Genomic DNA, 20,435 nt, shown 5'->3' with positions numbered 1-20,435 from the left:
GGTTTGCCTACAAAGGCGGGAAAAGGCATTCTTAATTTTTGAAGAAGTTTTAGGAGAGCTGCTTTGCTGTACAGTGGAAGGTATCTTGTTGCTTAAAATACCTGTGGTATAGTTGGAATGTATTACACTGCAACTCATTGTAATGAAATCTCTGTATGTCTTGAAAGCTCAACTCTGTGTTTAGGAATTATACGTCCTATAGTTTCCATCTGCTGTCCTGTCCGTAATTCCTAGGGAGACGTATAAGCGTTGATGCACTGAAGCTGCCCTCTTGTGTTCCTTTTTAGTGCTAATGGCCACTGTCATGTGTAATACACATAAAGAGATGCAAAATCAGTAGCTTCAAGGATAGTGTTAATATTTAGCCAAGCTGCCAGCACTACAGTGAGAGCTGAGAGACACTTTTATACATCAGTGCTGACAAATGTAAGTCCTGTTTGGAATGTAATTTGCTCAGCTGTCCTCATCCCCAACAGTATGTCAGCAATGGTGATCTTGATGAGAAGAGTGCTTTTTATTTGTTTTCCTCTGTTTAGGGGAAATTGCTGCATGACCTCAATGCAGAGGAGGCAGTAATGACTGATGTTACCACCCTACCTAAGATTTGAGGAGGAAGCAGTCAGGAAAGTTTCTTGTATTTGCGATCCAGAATTTTCCATGTGGAGTGGGGCAGTTTCATATCCCACCAAAACACTGACCTCAAAGAAACTGGCAATTCATTGAATCATAGAATTAGCAAGGTTGGAAAAGGCCTACAAGATAATCCTGTCCAGCCATCCACCTACCACCAATATAACCCCACTAAACCATGTCTCTCAACACAACGTCTAAACGTTTGTGTGTTATATTCAGTGTGTTATATAAATTATTTCATAAATTGTCTGCTCCTTGATTTTATGCCACTTGGTAGTTCAAAGAGAAAGGTAAGAGAAATAATTTGAGGATTTGCTGTGACCATGCTTAAAAGTGACAGCACGCTTCAGGCTGTGTAGCTCATGGTGCTTTCTCCCCAGCGCATGTTTTCTTTGAGAATGATAGCACCTTAGAAAAGGAAGTTGGTAGGGAGGAACCTACTGAATGAAGCACTAACCACATGTTGCAGCTGGGTTTTGGTCATTTTTTTTTGTGACAAATACAAGTTACTACTTGTTTTAATTGTTAGCAGCTGTTAATAACAGTGAATGCTTACTGTATAGCAATCTTTTGCCCATTGCTGGCCAGATTGTCTTTCCTTACAGGTAGAGCACTGGAGAACAGAAGCTGTGGCCCTGCAGGAGCAGCACATTGTCCCATACTGTGGCTGTAGGCAGGGCTCAGGCCGACTTTAAGTTGACAAGTTTTTGTGTTTGATAGCATCTTGTTTTGACCTCTCACTGCCTCTAGGAGCTGAGTGCAGTTTGCCTGCAGGGGAGCTCTTGTTCTTCTATGTCTTGCAGGACCGTTAGAAATAGGGTAGAATGTGGTTTCAAGAGCCACTTTCATCTACCTCCTTACCAAATCCAAAATCACCTTTACTGATCTTTTCCTATTTTTTTTTTTTTTTGTCCAGTGTGTTTAAAGCCTGTATGTATTAGGAATCCAGTCACTTCGTAGGCAAGTTATTCCTATGTTGTCCTGTTAGGAAGCTTTACCTTGTGTTGGCACATGTATGTACAGTATTATTATTTGGCCATAGACTGTACATCTGGAATGATTAACGGGCTAATTGTTGTTTAGCAGCCTTGGTCATAATCCTACTCCATCAAATTATCCTAATTACATTCAGGAACAGATTAAAATCATTAGTTATAGTTAATCCAGTGGTTCATTTTTTCTTGTGTAGAATAATGCCTTGCATCATCAATTAAAAAAAAAAGGCTTAGTAAGCATGTATAATGTTATACCTTAAATGATGGATGGTTTAGATTGTGTTTATTTCACAAGACTGTGGACATCTCACGTGACATTCTTCCCATGGTGAGCTGATACATTTGAATACTGTTCTTGGTATTTCTCTGAATAAAGCCTGCTTCTTTTTCCATTAGGATAGTTCCTTTAGATGGAGGAACAAAAAGTCAAGAGGATAATCAAATTGTTAATACTGAGGGCTGTTTTTTTTTTTGTTTGTTTGTTTTTTTACTAAGCTGTTGTGAAGACAGTCAATTATCAGATATCCTGGATAACTACAGCTTTTGCAATATTGTTCTTGGAACGTAGTACATGATAGAGATCTCTTCTGAGCAGAAACCATGTCTGAGCATTTTGAAACCATCTGGCAGTTCTGAGGCTTCGTATTGCAGTTGTGTTCAGAATAAGCCTAAAAGATAGACAACAGAGAGAGGGAGTGTTTGGAACAGCTGATTTGCCAGTAGTCGCACTTCCGATGCTTAACTCAATTTTAGTACAAAATACTTTGCTGTTGTCACCATGAATCTTATGATTAATTCTTTGTTCCTGGCAATCCTGGAATATTGAATATTGCTAGAAATAGGATTCAGACTGAGATCCAAATTGTTGTCACATGGCTGCCATATATAAATGGACTGTACGCTTCATGTAATAGTCCTGTGATTCTTTCAGTTCAGTTTTTTGTATATTCTTACAAATGTTTTTATGTTTTTGTATACCCGTGCACCTGCAGATACCATCACCAGCCACTGATTTCACTAGCCCACTCGTAGTACTTATTGATTGATTTATTTAATGAGTAGAAGTTCCCTATTTACTGAAAATGCTGAGCATTACTGCTCAGATCCAAGGAAACTCCACTTTCTGGATTCTGTGCTCCAGTGAAGTATTTCAAAGGAGGACTAAGGCAGTTAGTGTTTTCGATTTTGTACAAAGTCCCAGTTTTCAGCATGACTTGGAACTACACTCATGGCGAGCAACAAGCCATCTGATTAATCAGCAGAGAATTTGCAATCATCAGCAATGCTTCAAGATGATCTAGGAAGGTTTGTTGCCATTTCTCCTTGTGCTTTCCATATATAGTACTTTGCCCTTCCTCTTCCACTCATCTCTGACAGTTCATGTGAGGTCTGTGGTTTTACTAAACATGGAGTTGCCTGGAGTCTTTGGCTTTTGTTTTTTCCCCTCCTAATTGGCTTCTAGTAGTTACTTTTCAAGCATGATGGTGTCAAGTCAATTTGTCCAGGAGTCGATTGTGTGATTTTCATCATGATGATTACGTATACACTTTTCCAGCTCACAGCTTATTGCCATACGTTTTTCCAAAGGCTTATTGAGATGTTCTCCATGGAAAATATGAATGACATGGGTGTATGCTAGATGGTGAAGGTTGCATCAGTGGGAGAGAAGGAAATAATAATAAAGCCACATACTTCTATCTGGCTGAGAAGTAATTGTTCGAGTTGCAGTGGTGGAAGCCCTGAATGATCTATTTTGGACATTTTGGACAGGAAGTTCAGATTTATCTACCAGTCTGTGTTCCACCTGGTCTGAATTCTTCCTATTCAGAGGGGACAGGGTTGTTCTGAGGAACAGTCTGCTGGTGTTCCAGGTCTAAGACAGTTAAAAGTTGAAGGAACTTTAGAAATCGAGCATGGAAACTATAACTAAGGGTTGAAAATGGAACACAAAGTGCCCTTCAGCAAAGCCTGAGATTAGCAGGGCAGAATGCAAATAATGTAACTGTACTCTTTTGGATAAGGGAACAACACAGGGTTAAAAAAAGTGGAATTTAAAGTGGTTTTGTAGATAGCAGTTCGCATTCTTTGTGCATACCACTCATGCCGTGCATGTAGCACTTATTTTAGCCCTTAATCCTGAGAGCCCCTTTGCCCTGCTGTATGTCCTGGGGAGGCCAAGTGCTGATGGTGAAGTAACAGGAGCTGTTACGGGTCTTGATAGAGTAAACACTGCAGCACTTCGGTGTGTGTATTTCATTTGGAATGTCTGTAACATGCTGAATTTCACAGGTCATAGCAGGGCTGGCTTAGAGGCAAGCTGTTTTGAAGTATTTGGAGACCTGTGAAATTACTTCAGGCTATCCTTTAAAAGTGGTCATATTTCAGTCTTTCAGATTTGATCTTAGCTACTCTTGAGGAAGAATAGGATGAGACTATGGGCGTTCTGTTCAATCATTTGGAAAGCCCTTAAAGAGACATTCTGAACATTGTAGCAGAAGTGACAGGATTTCCTTTCTTAATTCTGCAGAGCTTTAGATTATTTGGGGGTGATGGCAGGTGAATACCCTTGTCAAAGTTAAGAACAAAAGAACTAGAGGAAAATAACTGAAGGATTTACTGGTTTTGTAGCTACTTTCTCTTCAGGAACAATATATTATGAAAGAGCTGAAATAAGTTTCTCTAGGAAAAAATAAGAGTATTTTAATCTTGCTGTGCGACCTTGACTTAATATTTGGAGGATTGTTTTTCTATCCTTATTTTTTCAATTTCTTTTTTTTTTTCTTTGTATTATTTTATGCTTCTGCCCATAGATTTCTAATTGTGTCTGTTTTCTAATAGCAAGTGAACTGGGCTGGCAGCATCTGAATGGTAGTATTGCAAACATAGTATCTTCATGATGGATGTTGGTTCTGTACTCAGGTGATGCTGAATCTTTTGTAACTAGGACATGATTCATTTATTATTATTTTTTGCTGTGTCTGTATGGTCTCAGTAGCCATAATTCTGATAGTTAAAGTACAATGAGTAAATGTGCTTTTCTTGAAGTAGTAGCTTCATAGAAGCTAGATCCATAGAGGTGAAGAGTGTGATGTTGGGGGGGATCTCCTCTGTTCTGGTGGGCTTCTTATATCTTTACCTTTCAGACCTGTCTGAAATATCAACTGCAGCTGCAGGAAGAAAAATCTATTCCTTCTTGTAAAATCTGAATCAGTAGTTCCAGATCACTGTAAACTACTTCAGCATGTCTTTCCCATACTTGGGAAGATATTTGTATTGTCTCTATCTCATATCAAACCATGTTTTTCTTTCTGCTGAATTCTGCCATGTGTTGCTTTGTTTGTAAGTTGCTTCCAAGCCAGTAATCATAAGCGCTCCATCTGGTTTGGGAGCAGAGTAGTGATGATGTAAAAGGACATTTCCACTCCTGTTTAAAAGAGCCCTCCATCTGTACCAAATCTGCCATTTAACTGAGATTGTAAAGGGTTTTTGTTAGGTTTTTCTTTTTCAGCGAGGGGAGGAGATTGATTGCTGAGATTATTTTTTCTTGCATATCTACTTAGTGCGTGACTGTGTCCAAGGCCCTTTCTCTTTCCCAAGCTGAGAATGACTGTAGGAATGTGCAGGTCACGTAATTCAGGATGCAGAGTAACCGAAGGATCCTGAAATTTTTTTCCAAGGTCTGTAACAAATTGATTTGCCATTTGTATCGAGCCTTTCCTTTATTACCCATCATTAATAGCATGCATGTGAGATCTCATCCTGAATTCTGTAAAACTGATCCACGAGGTTAAAAAAATACAGTGTCACTATGATTTATGACATGAGTTGTCAGAGCTGAATTGATGGAGGGGAATGTGCTTAGAGGACTTTTTGGTGCTGCCAGCTCTTAATTTTTCTTTGTGCTGTTCTTTTCTAAGTCTGTTCATTGCCCTTTTAAAATTAATGGAGAGACATTTAGGCACCTTCTCTTGTGGAGATGTCACAACCTGACCTAGGGTGGTTAATAGGCAACGATCTGGGCCGATCATCCACTGATCTTGTCAGATGCATGTGAAGCTGAAGCACCAGGAGCCAGCTAGCAGAAGGCAAAGGGGCTGTGGCAGCTGTCACGGGCAGGCTGTGGGCAGGGAGGTGCTGGGGAGAGGGCTGCTGCCCAGACCCTGCTGACAGCAGGCACAGGATGGGGGCTGCCCTGAGAGTGAACAGCACAGCACAGCCCCTGGGTGAACCTGACACGCGGAGACTGTTGAATCCTTTCCTGCAAAATCTTTGTCGCTCCGTTCCAAGGAATTGGTGCTTTATCTGTGGGAGGTCTGTCAGGTTGCCAGTTCTTTGTCCCTGGTCACAGCACCCAGCAGTGGTTGCAGTTCAGGGGTGCCTTGTGGCAAGGGGCTGCCATGCAGCAATGGGCTGTGTCTGCTGCATGGGCAGACATGGAGTGTCCATAAAATGGCCCAACTTAACACCTTCATTGACGCGAAGAACTGCTGTACAAGTTTTAAATGCAGTGTGATTCCCTTGAATCCCACTACAGAAATCATCGTATTTCCTTTCTTCTTGCTCTCAGGAAAGTTTTCAAAGGCAACAGGAAATGTTTATGTACCTGGTTCTTTCACTCAGAGCAAGCCTCTCTTCAGTTAGAAATGAAAATTCAACTACTGGATAGTAGCCATATGGTCTTGAGTCTCCAGAATTGTGATGCTTCATTTTAGCATTTTGAAATGATAACTCTCAGTCCTCAGAATACATAGTGACTCTTCATTCAGCTTTAGAAATTGGATTTTTCAGGACGCTGTGTATTGTTGGGGTAGCTCATGAGAACACCATCACTGCAGTAGCTGTGGTACACATGATTGAAATCTCTGCTGCAGGGAGCTGTGCCACAGACATGTCAGGGAGGTAAAGTCATTCAAACTGACTTGGTCATCATCTTGCTCTTAAATTGAGGTGGAAGGCTCCTACGCCCCTGCAGACTGCTGTTAACTTCAGTTAACAGTGTTTAGTTACTGGCAAAAGATGATTTTAGTCATAGATGTGAAATGCCGTAAGCACAATTGTGCAGAAACAGAGTGTAGTTGGTAATAATTAGAGAGTATTGTCAGTGACATTAATGAAGTCATTCCAAGCTAGATCACCTGAGTGTGTGGCCCACATTATTACTTATCAATGCATCTAAGCCTCACATCTTTTGCCTTCCGAAAGACTGCACAGATAACTTGCAACAAGCTCTGCATTATAACCAAAGAGCAACAAGCTGCTGCCTTGAGGCTTAGTTTGCATTGATGCAGAGCAGACATGGAGAAATGCTTCGTGGAAATCTGAAGTTATTCTCATAAAATTTTGTATGGAGATTATTTCTGTATTTTTGGATGAGGCACTGGACATATCTTGTCTGATAAAACATAACAGCTTGGTTGTTTTTGTCCTCATCTTACCCCTTGTTTTGCTGTACCGGTGTCAGGGCACAGCCTGTGACGGGATGTCAAACGGGCAGAGTGGATCTGAGTAGCGGTGTGTGCTGTGCAGGTGCCTGTGGTGAGCTGAGGACTGGTAAACATTGCTTTTCTCAGAAGAACTGCAGGGAAGCATGCAAGTAAATTCCTGCTGTTGGTAATAGCTTCCGTTGTAAAGGAGGAGGTCTGCTTTGCTGAAATTGCAAACTTCTTCCATCCCTCTGAAACAAAACGGTTTTGCTGTTGATATAGCTTTTTATCTCTTGAATTTTGGAGCCTGAAGTATGTAGAAACCAGCCTTCTAGGTAGGAAAATAGCCTCTAGAACCAGCAACGTTAAATATATAACAATTAGTCATCAGAAAATCTGAATAAATATAAAATTACCATGGAGTAGGAGGCTGGCATATGTGGTATTCAAAACACACAGAGTGTAAAATGGTGTTATTGTTTCCTTTAGAAATAGTTCAAAGTAGTCTGCATTAGAAAGAGCTGATAAGCAGAATGACAAAAGCTCGTTTCATGAGTGATTCCAAGCAGCAGTGGTTTTCTGATCAGCTGATGTTGCAGCTATTTTGGGTATTCCACAGATCATGATTGCATGCACGGGGAATGATTGGAGGCTGCAAATATGGTAAGTGAGCCAGGAATCCTGGGACACGCTCTGTTACTAACTTCACAGTCTTACAATCACTTGTCCTTTGCCATTTAAATAGCCTAGGGAAGACTAACAAGTCACTGTGCTTAGTTCTTAAAAAAAAAAAAAAAAAGGGAAAAAAAAAAAAAAAGGAGAACACTTCCTGAGGCTGCTATTTTTAGCAGTTGTGCAGTGTCCAAAATGTTAACTAATTGAATCATCAGGTTTCATATCTGGCCACAGAAAATGGCAGTGGAAGAGGGAGAATGCTTTCCAGAACAAGTAAGCATTTGAAGATTCTGCATTGAGTGAAATCTGTGTATTGAGTTTTTTTAGATTAGTGTTTTAAGTCTTTGATTGTATGAAGCAAAGCAGTGGATGTAGGAAGAGGTATATTTAGGCTTATGTATGTTGTGTTCTGACATTTGGGTTATGGTATAGGCTGCAGCAGCAGTCAAATGGTACATGGAAGTATTTGTTCTCTCCTTATGAATAACTGCATTCTGTTCAGGGCAGTCTACAGATGAAGACGCTTATTAAATTGCAGAAACATTTCGTAATGTTCTGTTCTGTGATTGGAGCCTTAACTAACTTAGGTGAACATAATTTTCTTCAGTGAATTTTCTTCACTGAAATGTTTTAGCCAATCTTGCATATTTTGGAAAAAAAAAAAGATAATAATAATAAAAAGCCCAGGGATAAGTGCGTTTTTAATGGATATTTTCTCAAATAACGTAACTGCTTTACTGATAGTCCGTCGGTCAATTAAACTGAAAAAGGAACTTGCTACTACCGTGCTGGTAGTGACCTGTAAGGAGGCACCCGTATTGCTCTTACTCTATGGGGTAGTCCCCGTGACCTCCAAGGTGCTCCCTGTGTGCTTTAAAAATTCTTGCTGTGAGTAAGCTGCTGTGAAATGGCATTCCTGTGCCCTGGGAACTGGCCTCTGAATGTCTCTGTGGATTGAGTTATTCACGGCAGTTAAAAAGCACGAAGTTAGAGCAACCGTTGTCGATGCAGCTTTGCTGTAGAACTAAAATACAGGTTCCCGGGAAGGTGTGGTATCCTGTTATTAATATTGATGACTACCAAGTTTTCTGGAAACTTCAGTTAATGGCAGTATTTTCTGTAGCTGGAAATGTTACTGATGATAGCACCCAGCAGTTTATGGGCTAATTTCCATGTCAGCAATAGCTTTGTGCTCAGAAATAATGTTGTAGTGAGTTCTCTTAAATATGTATGGTTTGGTTCACCTGTCAACGCAGAACTGAGTTGTTGTTCCCTGCTGAAATCTATCTTGGAAATGCTGGGCGTTTTCTGGTGATACTCTCCTTGTCTGAAAATTCATTGCCACCAGGAATCTCAGAACTGAGAAGACATAGTGGTTGGCAACCCTGCATTCAGCAGGGGGGTTGAAACTCGATGGTCTTTGAGGTCCTTTTCAACCCAGGCCATTCTATGATTTATTCCAGGGTTACTCTTTGTGAAACAACTCTCTTGTATGAGAAGGTTTTATTAGATTCTGATGTTTTATTGTACTTGATTAAACTCTTCTGTTCCTCAGTCCTGCAAATATTACTTATGCTCTTCTGTCTTTTCACACAGTAATGCCGATCTTCTGATGCTTTATATGAGCCTCAGCAGCACAGCCCTCAGTGCAGCCCTGATGGTTGGTGTGCCACAGCTTGCAAAACAGAGCGAAGGGAAACGCCGCTGCCCTTGAGCTGTGGGCCGGCATCATGCGGTCTGCAGCTGTGCTGCAGCAGGGCACTGTTTGCTCTTGCTCTGTGGGGTTTTGCGCGTAGAAACTGTTGCTTCCATTAATATGTGCACATCTTGCTTGTTGAAGGTGTAGTAGCTGCTGGAAATGGAGTTCAGCTATGGAGAAGGGGTGCGGAGTATATTTGCGAGTTTTCTTTTGCTGGCAATGTTTATGGTAGATTCTAATTCTCATTCCATTTATATCTAGATCTCCTGTAGGTTGCCATGTGTGTTTTAGATGTAAAGGAAAAACATGATCTACGTCATTACTTGTTTATCTTGTAGATTTGCTATTCAGAAGTGGTATCATTAATTTACATTGCATACCAATGACTTATTCTCTCATCAAATGGTAGGGAAATTCCTGTAGGCCTGGTAGGTAGTACTGTCGGCCATAGCCTATTTCTGTAACCATATAATAAACTAGTCTTCACTTTAATGCTTGAAGTAAAAGCTATTTCTGAATTTATGCTTAGTAAAATACTAAAAGTAAAGCTTTTTAGCCCAGTTTGAAAATTCTTTATTCATTCAGGAGATGCAATTGTTTTATTTGATTAAACAATGTTATTTTCCAAATATACCTCATTATCATGCTAAGAAACAGTGCTGATTCTCAGGTGATAACGAACTCTGAAGGTTAAGGTGAAGTAAAATGTTCAGACAGTTCTGTTACTTTATTTTTTTGTCAAAAATTTTGAAGCACCTCCTTTGATGTTCCGATTGCCGGAGTTCTCCTAAAGGACACCAAACCTTTAGTGCATAGAGGCTTTGAAGGGCAGAATCATGCTGGTTCCGTTCTGTTACTGCAAAGTGACCGTGCAAAAATGGCACCTTCAAATCTGCAGTGAATTCCTAGCTTTACTGGTTCCACTGACTGCATCTCGTTGGACTAGGACATATATATTTCACAGTGAATCTACAAAGAGGTGTCAGGACAAACTGTTCTGTTAAGTGTTACGAGCTCTGCTAAGGTAAACTTCTGTTACAAAGCTCACGTGATGCCTCTGACCAGCCCTACAAAACTGTTAACACAGTTTATGTGCTGTGTCGCAAATCTTTCCTCAGAAGCCCTCGTAGCACTTGAAAACTTTATAGATAATTCCCCCTGACCCTTCTGGTTCTGTCACATGGAGCACATGGTGTTTTCCAGACAGAGACTCTCCTTATCAAGGTATTCAGGTATGTAGATTGGAAGAGGTTCTTTGCTTCTGAGGTTATAACCCCTGCTAGGAAAGCTCTAACGGTTGTTGGCACTTAGAAACAAGTAGAGGTTTGTGAATCCTGTGAGGATCCTGAGTGGTGTATCAAAGCTTTTAAACCATAGTAGATAGGCTTTGCAAGTAGCCATTCAAATGCCTCTTAACTTCCAAGGCAGAATAATTTTGGTTTTGAATGAAGGATACATTCATAAAACGGAAAGGTAGAAACAGAGAAGGAAACTTCCAACTCCACTGTAGAAAAGCTCTTAATAGTTTGTCTAGCTACAGAAGAGGTTAGGGAATAGCTTAGGGAACAGTTGTGTTATGCATATAGTTTGCTTTATTTTATTACCAGTATCTTCCACTTCACTACATCTGACTGAAGCATATTTACATAGTATTTTTGCAGAGAACTCACTTTATGTGAATAAAATCTCTCTCTCCTTAAAACTAGCAATATTATCTGAATTAGGCTCATACTCAAGTTCTTTTCCATTAACTTCAGAGGGATGTATCTGAAATTACAAGTAAGTACACTTTAAAAATGTTTTGAAGAGGATTACTGATTGGTTTTTTCCTCTCCTTTCTTGATCTTGATTGTAAAATCAGGCACACACAGAGAACACAAGGTAGACCGACTCATGCCTCCGTTCAGTTATCTGAAAAATGTGACTTTGGTGTGGAAATGGCTTTAAATTTGAGCCTAGGATGTGCTGAAATTACTTCCCTGCTCGCTGGGTACTCAGTTTCTGAGAGAAAAAAAATAGCAAGGAGTAGATCAGTGGCATCACATCTACCTTGTCTTATGAGTTGTTATTTGAGGTGAATATAAACATAAGAAGAAACCCTCTTAAGCACATCCAGCTCTTCTCTAGCTCTTTGTGACTGCAGTAGCAGTTACGAAAGTAAGTGGTTTATTTTATACTTGTAAGTGCATGATAACAAAACTTCAGAGAGTAAGAGATGAGTCATTACAGACCCAGGAGTTGCTTCTCAGAGTTTGAAACAAAATTCCAGAAGCTGAAGCTGTCAGACTACAGAATAAATCTTGAATTTTAGATACAGAAATCTTTTTGCCCTTAACATCGATGATATATTTGAATTGATCACAAAGAGCATGGTTCTTTGGCTGATTGCTCACTCCCAATGCAGCACAGAGATTCACTAGTGAAAACAGTGATTTCTCTGGTTTTATGCTCTTGAACAGTGTGTCCCAATTTACTTTTCCATTCAAGTTTGTCTTTTTATGCAGGGCAGTCTGACAGCTGAAAAGTCAGTATTAAGGGATCTGCATTTTCTCATTAAAAGAACATTTGTGTATGTTTCTTGCAGATGTACGTTGATTTGTAGTTCTGAAAAAGCAGGACCTTGCTTTTGGTGCTATTAATTTAGCACATGCATGCTTGTAAATGTTTTTTCTTTGGGGGAAGCTCACACATTAAAACTATGTTTCAGAGTCTCAAAATCTCATCTATACAAGCTGGCAGGCAGTATTTCAAGTTACATAGTCCCTTGCCTCCTGGCCTTATGGGATTCTTTGGATGTCAGTTCAGGTGCTTTCTGTTGGGTTATCAGACATTAATTTTGCTAGAACTCCAGTTAAATTGTTCTGAATTTGTTGAATATCAGTGATGACAAGTAATTGTGATGACAGGTAACAAGAAGATGATATCTTGAGGGGGATTTTCAACGTTTATAACATGTTGAACACAACATCCATGTAGCGTGGATGTTAGGTGAGTGTTTCCCATCTAAGTCTGTATGTCTTTCGTGCCTTGGAAATTACGCACTTTGCTCTTTGTAGAAACTGAAAACATTAACGTCTACTTTCCATTTCCATCCTGCGTTTGAGTTCCCTTAGGAAGCAGTCATTCAGGCATTTAAAGACAGCTGGGGCGGGATTAGTCTCATCACAGTTCACATGGCTGGCTAGATTTATTGTCTGCTGAAGAAGACTGCATGCATAAAGACTAAGCAACTAGTGCAGTAGGAGAGCTGCATTATAGTTTTACAGGAGCTATTTGTCATTACACACAAACCACTCACTCTAGGCCTCTAGATACTGTTAAAGGTGGTCATGAACATCATGAACACCTCTTGCACTGAAAGTGTGAAATTTCCTTGTGTGCACCAGGCTGAATGTATCTGGGACTGAGTCCTTTTCAGCCATCTTCTGCTCCAACACAGGTGGCTCATTTCCAGTGGTAATCGAGCAGAGATTCAGCATTTGGCTGAGACAGCTAGGATTTTGCAAGTGATTGTGACATTGATGCATACTAAATCTTTGTGTCAGCCTTATTTTGTCTTATGGTCCAACAGGGACAGAGACTTCTTTTTCTTGGATGTTTTTATGTTTTGATTGAAGATTTCTAGAAGGTAGGAGCTGAATCTAAAATGCGCCTTTTAAGCTTTGCTTAGGACTTAAATGTGTGCAACTTTGAGTAAGTGTCTTATTCTCTCTACAAGATTGTTAGATTGACTGTTGCAGGGACCAAAGAGAGACCCTGCTGTTGCAAGTACAGTTGGTTATGGAGTCAGATGCAGTTGTGGCAGAAATATGAGATATTCTACTCTTCACTGGTATGACCTGGAAGGGGGGTTTCACACAGCCTGAAAATGGTGGAAATTTTTAACACTGGAAATTTTTAACTAAGATCTGATTTCCACATGTTATATAGTTAGAATAGGGCTGGTTATGGGAACAAAGTAAATAGTAGAATATTTTGGCTAATTTATCATGTGCAGTACAACAATATGATCAAAGAAAGTCTATGATTAAATTGCATGATGGAGCAAACAAGTAGAGGGATTTGTTTGGTTTTTGACAATAATGAAATGAATTCTCATTCGCCAGTCAAATTCAAAGAAGGTAGTTTTTCTTAGCTGAAGGATGTATCCTTTGAATTGTCAAGCTATAGGAAAAAAGCATTTCCTCTTGCCCTGTGGTTGTTTTTAGGGCTGGGATCCCAAGAGCATCTCTCTGAAGGATAATTAAAAGCAGAACTGCAGATAGCAGTTGGCCCCAGGCTGTCACGTTCTTATCAAAAGAAAACACGTATGGCAATGTGGTACATAAAGCTGTAGCTGTTTGCACAGAGAACAACATTTTGTCATCCAGTCCAGCCAGCCTCCTTTTTGTTGAAGAAGAAGATACAAGTGAAATTTTCTCATGCAGTTTTAGTTATGAGGCAGTAGGGAGAATGGATGAAGAATATCCTGTAGAAGATCACATGGCCTTTTTATGTCATTTGGTTCAGTCATTGCTGTTAACTGGCCAGTACAATTTAATTGAAATAAAATTTCATCCCTTTCCAAGTGAGTGTAACAGATTTGCCTGGATGAAAATTCTAAATTAACATAAGAACAAAATCTTAAGAAATGCTGAGAACCTTCAGTTTCCTGTGTATGCTTCTTACTCATCAGGGCCTTGCTGGGCCTTGCAGCAAAGAAAAATTCTATCAGTTTCAGTAAGCCCACTCTTATAAAAATAAGTAGAAATTGTATCATCTGTTTTCTCAGGTCATCTCATGCAGCAGCAGGAATAATTTTAATAAGCATATTTCCAAATGGAAGTAACGTAAGTTCCTCGCTTTAAAATGAGGTCATTGCCTCCCCCCACAACAAATGTTAGGCATGGTTAGCATCTTTTAGTTGGGACTCAAGCCAGAATGCATCCTGCTCTGGCACAATGGGAACCTGCTGGGGGTTTCCCTTCACAACAGCTACTGTTAAAGATGGAGTGAAAAACAAAACCCTGCTCTCAACATGGAAAAAAAGACTGGATTTTTAATCTGAAAAAGAAGCCACTGTAAGCAGAACACAAAGGGAAAAGAGATGAGCAGTAATAAAAATACCATCAGGATGGGAGAGGGGTTTTGCACGCTGAAAATAATGGCCATGGAGGTCCACTAAATGGAAGAACCCTCTCTAGTCCCATGGAAAAGCCCAGCCTGAGCCTGGGCTGACAGTCAATGCAACATTTGCTAACAGGTTTTGGTTTTACTCATGATAAATAGCCTTTTACTTCACTGGCAGTTCTTGGCGAAAAAGATACTGAATATTTATTTGCTAGTGTGATTCTGCATCAACATTTTCTGTTTTAAAGTGGAAGCTCAAGGTAATATCCAACTGATTTAAAAATTAGTCTTTCCTGTTAACAGGAGTGTTTTTAACTCATATGGCTGCTCTTCAGAACAGGGACATGGTCTCAAGCCTTACAGCTGCATGTCACTGGGACTAGAGGACCTTAGGGTAAAGAAGAGCTGGGAAACACAGCGCTGCTGCCTGCTCACCTTGTCCAGCCTCAGCTCAGTCCAGAGACAGCCCTGGGATGGGAGTTGCTAAAACGAGCTCCAGGCTGGGGAACCTGCTCTGGGCTGCACGCTGCCTGCAGCCTGCTAGCTTGTCAGCATGCTTTGCAGTAACATCGAATTCTTACACTGTAGTATGTGGAAGGATAATACACAAAATTAAAAACATGCACTGCATAAAAGCTCTGCTCATTAGCCAATCTGCATTTATGCATTTCTTAAAAGCAGAAGCGGTTCCTTTTTCTCCAGGGAAGTACAGTGGGGGAGGAAATGTCTTAACATGCTGGTACTCTCATAAATCCACTATTTGTGAAATACCTTCTGATTGCCATTCCAGAACAAAGCACCGTGCGCAGGATCTGAGGTGTGTGTCTCCAAAAATTAAAACAGTTGTAAGGATTGTGATTTTAATTCAGGCCTGAGTATAAAGATTGAAAAGGCAGCATCCATAGGGAACACAACAGAGAGCTGTGGAAGGCTGAGGAGATAAAGCCTATGTCAAATGTGCAACAAGAAGGGCTACAGTCTTTGTGGCTGAGTGCAAAAACATCTGAGGTTTGGGCTGTTTTGATGTATGTCCCATGCCTGTTTTCTCTTGATATTTGTCAAGACAGTGTAGAATCAAAAACTAATTTTCATCTTCATTTCATGTTGGGATTGATTACAAAAAAGAAGTGGGGAGGGAGAATCTGAATATATTGCTAATGTGCAGAATACCTCTCTCAGGAATATTGAAATTTAAGTAATTAAGATGGGAAATTTAAAAAAAAAAAAAAAAAGGTCCATTAAGGAAATATCCTATAGAAGTGCTCTCTGTGTGGGGCTTGACTTTCAGATGCCAGTTAGTGTGAGGGCACAGAGATGGCTGTGTAAGAGCAGTGACCACCCCCCTGGGGAGCACTTAACCTGCATGGGTGTCCTGAGGGAGAGCTGGAAACCTAAGAGCCTTTTTTTTGTTCCTCTTCTGTGTTATTTAATACATTTAAATGAAACAGATCGTTGACCAGCCTTTTACACAGGCTCCCAGGCATGATGGCAATCCAGATAAATAATTACTAACATTATTGTTAGGCTTGTTTGAGCTCTCAAATCCTTCAGCGATTTGAGCCTCAGCTCTGAACCTGTTCCTGCCTGTGCAGTACAGTGGCAATTACAGGCTCTGTCATAGACTCCAAGAGTCCTTGTTTTATACAAAACAATGCCAGTTGGAAATGGCACTTCTCCACTTTATTGTAGTATTTGAAAAATAAAAGGTAATTTTAAAAATTGAATTTAAGCCTAAAATAGAAACATTAAGTTGAGAGAATTTTAGACTCAGAAATGTCAGTGTTCTGGTTTGATGGTTTTGATCAATTTTTTTTTTAAGATTCTGCTCTGAGAATCATGGCAGTTGAAGTTCTGTTGCACTGTGCCCATGTACATTATTGTTATTAAGATAATATTAGGACATTATTATTAAGATAACATTAGAAATAAATTTTGTGTAAAAAGCTTTTTTCGTAAGAAATCTAGATTACTATTTGTGATGAGCTGTAATAAGCAAACAGAATTTAGATGGCCCAGGTCCACTCCTACTGGTCTCACTGCTGTTCTCTAGGATAGGTTTGTTTGCCCTGGGTTTGGGGAAGGATGAGGTTTGATTGATTTGCATTGGCTTCTACACTGAGAAGAATGTCAGTTGTAGCTGATCGCTTGTGTTCTTGCATCTGGTTTTATTTGAAACTTTTCTGAATATGGGTTGGACGAAAGGATGGTGGAACGTAATACTGAGAAGTGATTTTAAACTATAAAATGCTCTTCTGTTGCAGTCAACAGTAGATGCCACTTAGAAGTCTCAAGAATTGGAGCAGATTAGGAACTTAAACTTTATTATAGTGATCTTGCACTCAGCACTCAAGTTGTGCAAGATGGGAGGGCACCATTAACACAGCAGGGAAACCTGTATTTCAGACGAATTTTACCTTCTCATTTCCCCCTCTGTTTTCAGGTGGGAACAAGCTGCTGCCTGTGACTGTGGAATGCAAAATCATTTTGTCTTCTGCAAGAGATTTCTCTGGGTGCTCTGGAGACCATGCCCACGAGCTCTTGATTGCAATCACCAAACAATTATTTTCTTGTTGTTAAAACTAGTTCTGTTTATTTGCTTACTTAATTTGGAGGGGAGGTGACTGACCCCATGCTCCAAGTTGGTTATGGTTTGTTGGTTCTTCTGGTTTTTGGAAATGGGACACCTTAAAAACAAGAGTATTCGAGTCATTTTGCAAGGTAGAAAGAACTTCTAAGACTGTTCTGAAATAATGCCTTAGTCATAGGGAAACTGGAAGCTGGTAATGCTGCTTTTTAGAGAGGCTGGAATTGATTTAAGTTTTCAAGAATGCTGGCTCACTTTTCTCTCCGATATTACAGCTTGTTTCTGCTAATGGCAGAGACTGTAATGGATAGAGAGAATCCCAGAAGCGCGACTGAACTTTTGCTCAGTTGGACAACTCCAGTTTGTTGTCCCCTCTGAAAATCTCCAAGTTTCTATGCTTGGTGTCCTAGAAAAGGTGAATTTTGCCCCAGCCTGAGGACTTGGGGGCTTTAGCTAAAGTCAGGAAAAACGGGTTTCCCTTTGTCAGCCCATTAGGGATGTGTTACACCCTGGCTGCTAAGGCAGCTTGTGCAGTCTCATGCATGAGTTCACATAACGTTCAAGTAACTGGATACCATTAGTGCAGAAACTAGGAGTGCCTGCTCAGACCAGCTGAGGTGTAGGTGAGTTTGGGCTGTTCCCAGCATGTTGTGGGGGGCGACTTCTCTGGGTGCTCCCAAGTTCTTGCTGCAGTGCCTGTGTATGCTTGTGCTGCTTTTCCCTTCCGCTGCCCTCCTGCAGCGAGGCCCTGGGTAGCCAGAGCCTGAGCTGCCTCTGAGCACAGCTCTGCATCCCCAGCCTGCTCCCCTGCCTCTTGGGGGACCTGGCTGCTGGTGGCACTTGTGTTGCTGGGTAATTTGAGCAAAAAAAAAAAAAAAAGAGTTTTGAGTGGTGATTAGCAAAGGAGGGCATTCTGTTTGCTTGAGGGCTTTTGGGAATAGATTTGTGCATCACTTAGCAGCACCCGAGCTAGCTTATTTGAAACATTTTTATGTCCCCACACTGGGAGTATAACCTGACTCTTCTTCCTGCCATTTGGAAGTCCTTAAAAGATACAGGCATTGCTGTCCTGTACAATGCAACAGCCATTTGCTGTTAACGAGAATATTAGCTATTTATCATTCCTTCTTCCTCCTTTCTCTCCCCCTCTCTCCATTTTGTTGAGCAGATAGGAAGGTTCAGATGTGTCTGAGCATTAGCAGTGTTTCTTGTCTGGCATGAATTGGTGTGACTGGCTGGAACTGATTTTCCAAAGCAAGACTCTTTGATGTGTCCTTCCCCACCCAGAAGCAGCTGTAAACAGCTGATGTTAATTATCGTCCACCTGCTGACTGTGCCAAACAGACATGCTATTACGCTGTGACAAAAAAGGCTCCCAATCTATTAAGCCCTCCCTCATACCTTTGGTAATGCTGATAAAATGCTGACCTGGTTTTTACCCCAGTGGCTGCTGTTGCTAAGCACTGAGAAAATGACCTGTCTCCTGTAATAATCTGCATTGCACAGTTCAGATGATTTTCCCAATGAGACTTTTTCTACCCCTCTCCAGGCAGATATTTTTTCCCATAGTCTTTACAGTTCTGATCGTGCAGCTTGTAGCAGCATCTTGCTTTTCATAGATCCTAATTAAACACTGGTGTTGAAGGGCTGTTTTGTTGGAAGCACATCACAGAAATTGATTTGTAGTGATCAGCATGGTGTACTTGGAAAATAATGATTTAGAGCAAAGAAGGTTGTAAACCAGTAACTTACCATCAGAAACGTAATGCTATGTGCACAAAACACTGAAGAAAATGAAGAGTCCATAAATAATGGTTCTCTCCTTGAAGGAGAGAGCTTCTTGTACTGAAAGCATTAGTGAAATAGCCCTGTAGCTTGTACTGCTACAAAGAGGAAAACGATCTTCATATAGCTTACCATTTTGCTGTCATTATGCCCAAGATTTCTCCATCCTGTACAAATAAAGTAACTTCAGGTGGGCTTGGTGCTCGAACTGAACATCCAGTTTGCAGCAGCTGAACTGACAGGAGAGAAGTCCATAGAAAATCTAGAAAATGGAGATGAAAAAAAAAAGAGTTTAGGCTAGATGGGTAACTGAGCATTGGGGCCACAATATGTTATATTTCTCTCAGCAGTTACTGCTTTTTTTTCCTCTAAAGATAATTACTGCACTTTTAGAACCCTAAAGGATCTTAAAACACTTAAAGCTGTAGTGATGTAAGCCTGCCATGGAATGATACTGAGGAAAATCTGTGTCAGTTCCTGGAGAAGAGGACACAGAAGCATGCGCTGACTTCCCAGAATGTCAGGGGAAGCTGTGGTACAGATGAAATCAAAGATTTGTCCTCTTGAAAGCTAGCCCAGTTCATTCCACTTGCTCCAAGGCAGGATCAGCATTATCATCCTTGGTGGATATTTGCATAACTTGTTAAAACCCTCCGGGGATGGGAATTGCTTTCAGAGATCTCTTCCATGACTTAACCATCCTTTCTGCCATCCTGACATTCAAGCTGAAGTCATAATAAAGAAAATTTGAAAGACAATCTTTAAAGGAAGATCTGAAGAAATAATTAAAATTCTGTGAAGAGATAATGGCATTGTGCCTAGGGATTTATGATCACTGAAATGTGGACAAATACTGTAAATAAAGTGTGCCATAATGTGAGCGAGAACGGGGAAAACAAAACAATCATTGTAAAATGCCTTCACTTGTAGAATTATGTTTTTCATTCAAGTAGACCAGTCCTTCAACACAGAGTATTTTGCTTTTTAGTCTGTCATGTGAGATCTCACATAGCAGTCCAGTCTGTTCATTTTGGACATTGAATATAACATGGCTCTCTTGCAGAGCAGGATGGTTTCCTTGGAGTCCTGTCCCGTGTCTCACCATGTTTGGCCAGGTACCAGATGTCTCCCTGGCTACTAGCGTTGCATGTTAGTCAGTGCTGCATAATTGACATGTATATGTGAAGTGTGTGTTGCACTGCCTAGTCAGGTGGACAGCCTACTTACACCAGAAGGAGTTTGCTTAGGCAAGGAGGGCAGGGCTTGACCCATGTTTGATAAGGCATTTTGAGATCCTTTCTCATCTAGTTAAATGTATGCAAGAATATATTTTTATATAGTGCTGTAATTTCTAACAGAATTTTTCCTTCTTTCTTCTAGTCTGACACAAATGCAAGTTACTTGAGAGCTGCTAGAGCTGGCAACTTGGAAAAGGCTCTTGACTACTTAAAAAGTGGAGTGGACATCAACATTTCTAATCAGGTTGAAAATTATTATGATCAGATTTGCTGGATAAATGCCTCTCCTCTCTT

At 40.5% G+C, this 20,435-nt stretch overlaps 1 protein-coding gene across 8 annotated transcripts in view; it reads left to right on the top strand.

Moving 5' to 3' along the window:
* ANK3 (ankyrin 3) overlaps window positions 1-20,435 on the top strand; it is a 350,679-nt gene that overhangs the window by 181,798 nt on the left and 148,446 nt on the right. For all 8 annotated transcript variants that reach the window (XM_021397586.1, XM_021397585.1, XM_021397583.1 and 5 more), the window contains one exon: window positions 20,284-20,385. In XM_021397586.1, the coding sequence (XP_021253261.1) occupies window positions 20,284-20,385 (102 nt within the window). The remainder of the gene's footprint in view (window positions 1-20,283; window positions 20,386-20,435) is intronic.

The sequence above is a fragment of the Numida meleagris genome, chromosome 5, assembly GCF_002078875.1.
Source record: "Numida meleagris isolate 19003 breed g44 Domestic line chromosome 5, NumMel1.0, whole genome shotgun sequence".
Taxonomy (NCBI): Eukaryota; Metazoa; Chordata; class Aves; order Galliformes; family Numididae; genus Numida; species Numida meleagris.
This window is presented reverse-complemented; position numbering and strand designations above follow the sequence as displayed.